This window comes from Cryptomeria japonica, chromosome 6 (assembly GCF_030272615.1).
Source record: "Cryptomeria japonica chromosome 6, Sugi_1.0, whole genome shotgun sequence".
Classification (NCBI taxonomy): Eukaryota; Viridiplantae; Streptophyta; class Pinopsida; order Cupressales; family Cupressaceae; genus Cryptomeria; species Cryptomeria japonica.
Genome location: NC_081410.1, coordinates 473,682,118 through 473,691,592, shown reverse-complemented (window position 1 = coordinate 473,691,592; position 9,475 = coordinate 473,682,118). Strand labels below are relative to the sequence as shown.

At 32.1% G+C, this 9,475-nt stretch overlaps 1 protein-coding gene across 7 annotated transcripts; it reads left to right on the top strand.

The window, feature by feature from the left end:
* Positions 1-3,505: 3,505 nt before the first annotated feature.
* On the top strand, positions 3,506-8,858 carry LOC131051005 (uncharacterized). Of its 7 annotated transcripts, none has more exons than XM_057985329.2 (7): positions 3,684-3,844; positions 6,491-6,591; positions 6,701-6,878; positions 7,125-7,632; positions 7,742-7,795; positions 7,937-8,014; positions 8,135-8,858. In XM_057985329.2, exons 1-7 carry the CDS (start codon positions 3,775-3,777, stop codon positions 8,631-8,633), a joined length of 1,488 nt encoding a protein of 495 aa, XP_057841312.2. In that variant the 5' UTR covers positions 3,684-3,774; the 3' UTR covers positions 8,634-8,858. The 7 variants fall into 7 exon arrangements, with proteins under 7 accessions (XP_057841318.2, XP_057841312.2, XP_057841311.2 ...); XM_057985328.2 differs by having other exon boundaries at positions 6,491-6,603; XM_057985332.2 differs by having other exon boundaries at positions 3,686-3,844; positions 6,701-6,824.
* The last annotated feature ends 617 nt before the right edge of the window (positions 8,859-9,475 follow it).

Sequence of the window (9,475 nt, the reverse complement as noted above, 5' to 3'; positions counted from 1 at the left end):
TGTATTATACTATATTGAAAAATATGTTATAAATATTAAAATTTATAAAATCAAACGAAATACATTTTAATTAGAAAAAAATAAAACACAACATTATTTTCTAGCAAACACAACAATGAACTTCTTATTATTTTTTATAAAAATAATAATTTTTTTAAATCAATAATTTAATTCCTCTTTATAAAGTCAACATTGTTAAATAAAAAAAAAAAAAAAAAACATCATAATTATCGAAATATAAAAACACCTTATCCATGTTTAGAATGACATGAGAATGAAGGAGAGCCAAAGATGTAAAAAAAAATCATTAAAATGTATAATTTATAGTGGTCCTAGTGTACACTACGTAACCATATAATTCACCACTTTTCCATTACGACAAAACACTAGAAGTTTTTAGCATTATCGATAATTCCCAAGGTGTCTATGTTGCCCTTTAAATATAAATAGAAGGCCATTCATGACCTTACATTTCAATTTTGTTTTTGGCCAACTAATCTTTAGTGGCCTCTCAGTAATATATTTTTCCATCTAGATTTGTTTTATAATTTTAATGTAATTATAAATGTTTTAAAAAAATGTTTTTGTTGTTAGTGGGATGATTATTTATAAATGTTATTTTGAGATAGGTTTTTCAAGTTTAATTTTTAAAAGTTATAAAGTTTAATTGATAAAGTATTGATAGAATCATGTATAATTATATTAAAATATAAATATATGAAAAACAAAGATAAAGTTTTGTATGAGATATGTATAAAGAGGATTGACATAATTATATCAATGAATATATTTTATCATATAGGTCTAGACAACATGATAGTTATGATCATACACATTTTTTAAATCGCACAAAATTTGAGAAGGTTGCATGCCACTTGTCTGATAGTTATGATCATACACATTTTTTAAATCACACAAAATTTGAGAAGGTTGCATGCCACTTGTCTAATTAAGAGCAACAGTTTTTTCATAGTCTAATTATATATTTAATTAAATATGCTTCCTCTACTAACAAAATTAAAACACTAAAAACAACCTTGAATAACCAATTTTTGACTATACAAAAACTCATGCACATCAAGAAAAGGTCCAGACAACCTAAACTTGAAAAAAGGAAAAAATAAACCTTTATAACAAAATATAGCCCCCTAAATAGCCATATAAATAATTATATCTAAATTAAAAAAGCATGGCCATAATGTTATTCATGACAAGAAAATGATCCAAAAACACCAATAAAATTTTTATAATTTGTACCCTGCTCATCCTCCTCCTTAAATCTTCACACATCAAATCTTCACACATCAAATTTTATAATAGCTTGAGCCACATGTTCTAAGAAATTATTTATTAGCTCAAATCAAGCAATCTTTAGAAAAGGAAGCTAGTTATTCTTTGAGTACAATTTTTTTGAAACTTTCTAAACAAGGCCATATTTCCTCTACCAAGCCTCTAACAAAAACCTCTTCTACACTAATATTTACTTCTTAAGAATTGTCACACTTAATCACATTATATATAGAAGATAAAATTATGTTCTAGATCCACTTTTTGACCATTGAATTGATAATGTGAGCATCTAATTTATTCTCAAAATGATCCCCAAGCACATCTTGACCTATAATCAATTCGATAAACTTCAATGCATCAACATTAGGAATCATGGAGGTATTTCAAAGCCAATTGTCAAAGATGACTCCTTCATAAGGATAAAGGATCAATCATGTTATATCATTGCATAGAAATCCAAAGCCTAGATGTGCATACAAATTCTTGTCCAAATGACTTACAACAAATAAAAATAACATAGAAAAACATAACCTATCTCTACCTCATTATACACCAAATTACACATTCTAACTAGATGGGCTACCTCAAATGCAAACCACCATAAATTAAAATTTAATTAAGACACATGCAAATTTAAGTAACCCTTAAAGAAAATTAAACATTCTCATAAAGAAGGGAACAAAAGTTAGTAATACAATATTTTGGATGGGGATAGTCTATCGATACAATGGGAAGAAGGCTTTTCCATTATTTAGAGTTTTTGCTTGTCCTTGTAGAACGACAAGGAGAGTTGATTGATGTCTACATTGGCCAAAAGGTCACCCACTTTATTATACTCTTCAAAAGCAATAAAGTAATATGAATTCCTCAAAACACTTACAAAGAAGGTGTGGCTTTGAAACAACATTGTTAAGTTTCTAGTCATTAATGGTCCCTTTTGTCAAAACTACAATATTCACATTAGAACGTCATCAACGATTACAATAGAATCCAATGAGGCTATGATATTTTTACTTTGAGTAGATCTGCGACCTCAACTTCATTATTATATCTAGAATCTAGAAAAAATACCCACCTCTAATGAATTCTTATGAAGGGAGACAAACCAAGTGCCCAACTCTAGCTAGCTCTACCTTTCTTCTTGATGTACCATCAAAATTAAGGTTTAAAAAATTATTAAAGCTACTCATCTCAATACTATTTTATAAATTATCATTACTACAAGAAATTATTAAATATATGCTCTTTGGAGTTTATCCAAAAATTTACTTTTAAGAATGAAGGAAGATTCAACTCAATCATTGAATAAGTATTATGGTGTTCAATTACTTTTAGAAGTACTTTAAGTACTACTATGAAATAATACTTAAATTTGATGATCATATGACTCAATTTGTAGATTTTTGTCTAACATACAATCAAAACTTTTAAAAGATCGTATCACATGAAAAAAGAGATTTCAAATAGATTACAACACAAAGAGAAGGGCAGTTTAGATATAATTTTATTTATACCAAGGGATGTCTTAGTATTTTAAAAGTACTTTGAAATGAATAATTGTCATATAAAATTATTTGACGAGTAGGTTTGACGTTAATTCAGGTTTTATTATGTAATGAAGAAATATTATGTCTACAATTAATTACAATTTATTAATTAGAAATTTTTAAAAATATTTTAAACAAATTACAATTGTAAATAAGAAGACAAGTATAATTGACAAGATTATATTATGAAATAAAAATATTAAAATACTAAGCTATATAAAATATGTACAAAATATGTTCAAGATAAACATAAGATACATAAAACATATAGACCAATCAAATAATTACACACAATCAAACTATATAAATGAAAATAAAAATAAAAGTAATAATTAAAATTTCTATAATGAATCTTTCAATTGTTTTGGTCTGGTCGAGAAAACAATTGCAAGATAAAAATAATAAATTATAAAAAAAATCACTTAGATAAGCACATAAATCCAAAACATAAAAAGACTTGAATATGCCATTTTCGCCATTATTCCAAATCATCTTTTTAAAAAATAATTATAAATATTTCAAATTCTTAATAAAAATATTTTTCATTAATTCTTAATACACTAATTAATTATTAATGGGAAGAAATTAAGTATTATATTATTTAGCTTGGAGAGATTTAGCAAATACTAAAAAATCAGATCTTTGATCGACCTTGTTCTTTCCACCCATGATCAAACTCCAGGTCCCTTGCGAGTGATAGCATTGTCTAACCCTACCAAAAATCTGACCTTCGTGGACATGGGTGCTTGGTATATTTCATCCCCACGTACCAAAATGGGCCCCCATTTGCATGGAGGATTCCGAAAGGCCTTTTTTTGTATTTTTCTAATGTACTTCTATATCATAGACAACTGGGTGCAGTCTTTCTGTATTTCGTACCTTGGGTTCGATTTGGATTTGGGTAGATGGCTGGGGCAATGGTGGTGGTAGATTCACCATGCCTTTCCCTCACAGCTCCTGCAGCTTCTCTTCCATCCCTTGCAATTCGCAGGCACCACCCGATTGCAGTAAGTTATCCAATACCCAGTACCCACTTTGATTAAGAGATTTGTTTGAATTATCTCTTATTGGTATCTCTGAAGTCTGAAGAATTTGTATTCGGAATAGATCAGCAGAAATCTAATAGCTTATGTAGAGTAGTGTTCCCAATACCCACTTTGTTTCAGAGTATAAAAGAGATATGAAACAGATGAATTAGGGATAAGATGAGCATATGAAAAAATTGAGATGAAGGATGTTTTCTAGTATTATATATTCCACTACTTTTGAATTGTTGTAATATGATTCTCTTGCAATTGCTATCTATTCCCTATCAATCTGAACTGGAATGGTTGTTCCTGAAATGGATTTGCAGTGGGTTGGTAGATTGTTTCAAGGTAGACAGTAAATGCGAAACAAAAGAGTTAAGGATATGGAGTTGAGACAAACACTTCTTGAGATGCATGTATTGGGGTGGAACTCGGTTCCATGAAAATGAAAAGAAGATGCCAGAAACACCTATATAAATTACCTTATCGTGTAGTGATATATAAATTCATGCTTTGTTAGATAAGACAAGGAGTACGCCGCATTTGTAGCATAGATAGGTGCCTCGGGTAGTCTTATATTGCTATAAGTCCTATATTGTTATAAGTCATCTGTAGACCCAAATACAGACTGCCCAACATCATGAACTTTACAAAAATCTTTCCTTTTATAAAATAAATACCTCATCTCTACTTAAAGATGAAAAAAAGCTTTTCAGACCTCTCTTTATTATTATTATTCTCCTGCAATTGCTATTTATACCTGATAGATCTGACCTGGAATAGCTAAGTTAGGAATAGAGTAGCAGAGGATATGTAGCTTGTTTCAGAGTGGAACGATGGAATGTGAAGTATAAAAATTATCGATATAGGGAGTAGTGAGAACACTTGACAATCCATGTGGTGGGTAAATACTTGTGGATATGAATCTTTAAGCATATTAAAACCCTCTTAGCAAATGAGTTGCTTAATACTTTATAAAACTGAATGGTACATATGCCTTTCACTCAATGGTATTCTGACAATCTGCCTTTAATTAAATGCGTGTACAAAGATGAAACTTTTCATGACATTGTTTACCATTTGACCCAGCTGGAACTTAATGCCTGTCGATGCGAATCTTTAACCAAAAGACCAAACTGGATTATTCAGCGAGGCACCCACTTTTCCATTAGGACTTGTGTGTTATGTATCCTTAACCTAAAGAGAGCTATTTGGGTTTTTCAATAGCACAACCAGTTTCCTTGTTATTTATTCACATGACTTGCCATATTACAATCACACCAAGAATTGGTGGGAATGAAATTCAGATGTCAGTATCAGGGTAGAAGATGTAGATGAGCACTTGTCCAATCAGAAACAACTATCATGGTTCATATAGAAATTTTAGGAAATGACAAATCCCAATGGATTTTATATGCAGAGAGCTAGAAATTAGGCAACATAATAGAAGGATTAATATGGTTTTGGTTTATTGGCAAGTGTGACACTTTCACACTATCCTACAGGATCAAATTGCTTTTGCCATCTGCTGATTATGCAGAACTGGGACCATTGAGTTTTACTATTCACAAATGTTGGGTGGTTGCTCCTGCAATCACGTGTAATCACCAAGTCATCAGGGTCGCCCGGCCCCTGGTAATGGATGTGTTCTTCGTAGACGAGATTGCCTCAGATGACAATCAATAAGTTCTGACATTTTGACAATCATGGGTTAGCCCAACGCCCAGCATTGAAAAAATAAGAAAAATGAAACATTAATTTTGCCCCTCTTAGATGACACAAGTACAAAGGGATGAGAACTGATGCAAGGCCCATCAAATCCATCATCTAAGCCAAAGGAAAGTTATGCTAGGCAGAGCAGTTACTTGGGGCATGTCTCTAGAAATGTTTAAAAATGGAAAAAGCTTGTTAGTAAAGAATTGATCACAATGATCGCAGGTGTGCTAGATATCAGCTGATTAGTCTTATATTAGTTTGGAAATGCTGTGCATTATTTGAATTGTCAAAATATGCCTTCAGATGCTCCACTTTTTGAATTGTAATGTAAATGAGGGTCAACATTATATTAACTGCACATTGCTAGGTTATTTGATGCAAATGATAATGAAATTACATTGAATATTTGTCATTGGATCATTTCAAATTTGATGCAATAAGGGGATTCCGATTTGGCAGTATACATCACTTGTTTTCTTATGGAGGCTAGATAAAGCACCAAAAATTACTGAGTTTTCCATTTGTATTTGGGAATGCTTGTTCCTGACGAACCTATTCGATGATATTCTGCATAAATAGTACTATATCAGTGATGCAACAATCAAATGCTTGTTGAACCCAAGTGACTATAGGCAAAACAGTATACAGGATTTTATTGACTTGATGAAACAAACATTGAGATCAATTGTTAAAATTTGAGATCAGACATCTCCAGTCAGAGTCATATACTTATCATTTTTTTCCCTCTTATAGCATATGGAGATCCTTCCACCTGCTTTTTGTCTAGTATTTGACTGTATTTTACATTTTGCATATAGGGAGATCCTGTCATTTGCAACTTGGTACTGTGAATTATGGCAGACCACTTTTCTGTTCATAAAAAATACTGTCTCTGCCTCTTTCACACAGATGTACATACACAAGTATATCGCTCCAAAATAGATGCGATGGAGTGGGGCTTCTATATTTCAATTCAAGAAAATTTCTTACATGAGGATGAGGCTGGGAAGGTTCAAAATACAGTTATAGTTGGGCCATTTTATGTCTTTGCATATCAAAAATGAATTCTTGTATGTTTGTTGTATTTGCATGTATACTTATGTTTGTCTTTGTGTGCAGAAATTTGTAGCATTGCTACAAGATCAAAACAATAAAGCAAATATTATTGGGGTCTGTAAGGAAGAATTGAAACTGACCTTGTCACAAAATGCTCGAAAGCCTGCATTTGTGGAACCAAAAGCAGGTTTGTCAAGGCAAAATTCCTTTTTCAATGTACCTGTTCTGGTTGATAATCAAGGTTCGGATAATGTAATTGGACTTGAAACCTCTTATTTTTATATTTTTATCAGTTGGACTGATTCATCTTTTCAAACTGATGTGATTTTTATAGCATGTTTCCTTTACCAACTGAAAAATTATTTCTAGCACCTTTTTATATTTTATCAAGCATTTCTGCAATAGATGATAGAATATACATTTTTTAATTTATTTAATAATCATACAGTTTCCTTTTTTTTGTTGGTGGGGCATCTTTTGGTCACAGAAACCAGCAATGACTTGGTCGCATTCATGTTTAGAATGGCTCAGCAGCCTTTGCAATATGAAAAGATAATACAGTTTCTTATTTCTGGAAGCAACAGAAGGCTTGATGAGATGATGGATATCTCTTTGATTTCTGACTTGATGGGTATTCAATGTTTAGCTGTCAAGGATAATGAATGTTGCTTTCCTTCAAATATTTTACTTTATGGCTATGAAAACATTGCACCTGATGAGTTTAGAAAAGACATGATGAAGTTCAGGGACTGTTTTCAGACACATCAGAAATTACGTGGCTACAGCAGAAAATACACCCAATATAAAGAATCAATACCTCAGTTCCTTCAAAGCAGTGTAGCTGTCATGGGTCAGGTAGAGCCAGAGGCACATGTTTTGTTGTTCCCAAGCACTAAGAACAAGAAGCAAGATTCAGTTGCACATGTCAGTGAAAATTTAGCAAACAATCAAATTAAACTGGATAAGCAGTTTGCATTTGTGCCCCATTTTGAAAAGTAATGTTCTGAATTATACATGTTTCTGAGTTTGAAGTCTTTTCTTAGAATTTATTTCAAATCTCCATCAATTGCATTTCTTACTTATCTACATGTTTGTTGGCTGCAGCTCTTTGCTTGACATACCTTCGATCAAGTATGAAGAAAAATCACCTGAGAATTTGTAAGTCATGATTTTTCTGTTTGTTTTAGTTAGAAGATATGCCAACAAAAAAAAAAGCAATTAGGAAACCAGAAATCAAATAGGCTTCTTCCTTAAAAATTCAAATAACACATTAAATGCCTTCCTTTTGGCCAACTGAAGATATGGCACTACTAAGTTCGATGAACAAAAGGTCCCTTTATCCGGTACTATGCAAAAGGTGAAGTCTTCAGTTTCAAGGTAATGTTAAATTTCTGCCATTTTTACAGTTAAGCGAATTTCTCGAATTATATCTGATAATAAATCTTCCTATCCAATTTCTGGCCTTACCTTGTTATTTGAACATATTTTCAAGTGCAGTCCAGCAAAGCTCAAGCCAAAACGCCATGCAAGAAAAAAGAATAAAAAATTGGTCAAACAGCAACGGGATATCTTCCAGAAAAGTCAGTTTCAACATTATGAATACATGCTCTCAATGCTTTTCAACAACGACTCTGCAAAGTCAAGTGTCTTACAACTTAAAAAAATCAATCAAAAGGAATTCACAATGCTGCTTAATCAAATCTCTGTTGGACTTACTGGAAGTGGACTTGGAATCACACTGTTTGTTGCTTCAAGGATGTTGGTTGTTAATGCATTTGACAGTAGAAGGCTCATGAATATAATGTTTGGGATTGGACTTTTATGGCTCTCAGCTGGAGTTCAAAATTTAAGAGAGGTGGTTTTATCCATAACCAGACTTAGTGACAAATTTAAGCCGAAAGAGCGAAAAATTGTCTCTAGGCTGAAAAGGGAGTTAACTAGTGTCTTTTTCAAGGCTTTTACATTAATAGCCTTCTCACTAGCGAGATTTGTGTAAATGTACCTTATACAGCTATCGATACAGGAGAAATGGTTAAATTCCCTAGGCTTTCAGTTTCCTTTTATGTTTCCCTTATGTAACATATTGTTAGAGTTGCGGACAAAGCATTGAATTTTATTGGCATAGTGAGACACCTTCCTCTGAGATCTTCCTAAATAATTTTTTGTAATGTAGTTTTATAAATTTTAACTGCTGCAGCATTATAAATGAATTTTCCTCATACATGCCTGTTGTATGAATTATGTTCCAGAAACATGTTTTTCCAATGACTTATATTGAAAGATGTCAAGATTCAACCATAAAAGTTTCAGTGGTGGTGAAGAATTAAGTTGGCAGAGCAAGAAGCCGTACAGTCAGTTTTTTAATTTTTCGTGAAATTTTTTTCCCAAGTACTTCCCAACAGTAGTAGAGGACTCTGACCTATTCATAATATTGAATGGTAATCTACTCAACTTGTGGGCGGATGGAAGGTCAAGTGAGTGAATATTCTTCATTGTGGCTTAAGGTTTTCACGTAATGTTATCCTACAAGAGCGCTACCTTAATTGTTATTTAGTATTCAGAAGTGTCTTGATCTCTATTCCTCCATTGGTTTCACATGTTTGTGTGCAATATCATCATTATGAGAGGAATTATTGGACCATATGATTTTTAGGTTTACCATTGTGGGCATCTAAAGCGTTTAATGGTGGTTTATAACATCATTTGGTGTTACTGCAAACTGCTGCAATTGCTTCCCCAACATTTAAATGGCACTTTGGCATTAGTTTGCAAAACAATGGAATTGTTTAGATGGTAGAGTTGTAGTAAATTCCAATAGCAACCATGTTAACACAGATG

Excerpts from the sequence above, each read along its gene's own strand:
- LOC131051005 (XM_057985328.2), top strand. The coding sequence starts at position 3,775 with ATGCCTTTCCCTCACAGCTCCTGCAGCTTCTCTTCCATCCCTTGCAAT. Across the intron at positions 6,604-6,700 it reads CTGGGAAGGTTCAAAATACA|AAATTTGTAGCATTGCTACA; the intron begins GTTATAGTTGGG and ends CTTTGTGTGCAG. Across the intron at positions 6,879-7,124 it reads TGTTCTGGTTGATAATCAAG|AAACCAGCAATGACTTGGTC; the intron begins GTTCGGATAATG and ends TTTTGGTCACAG.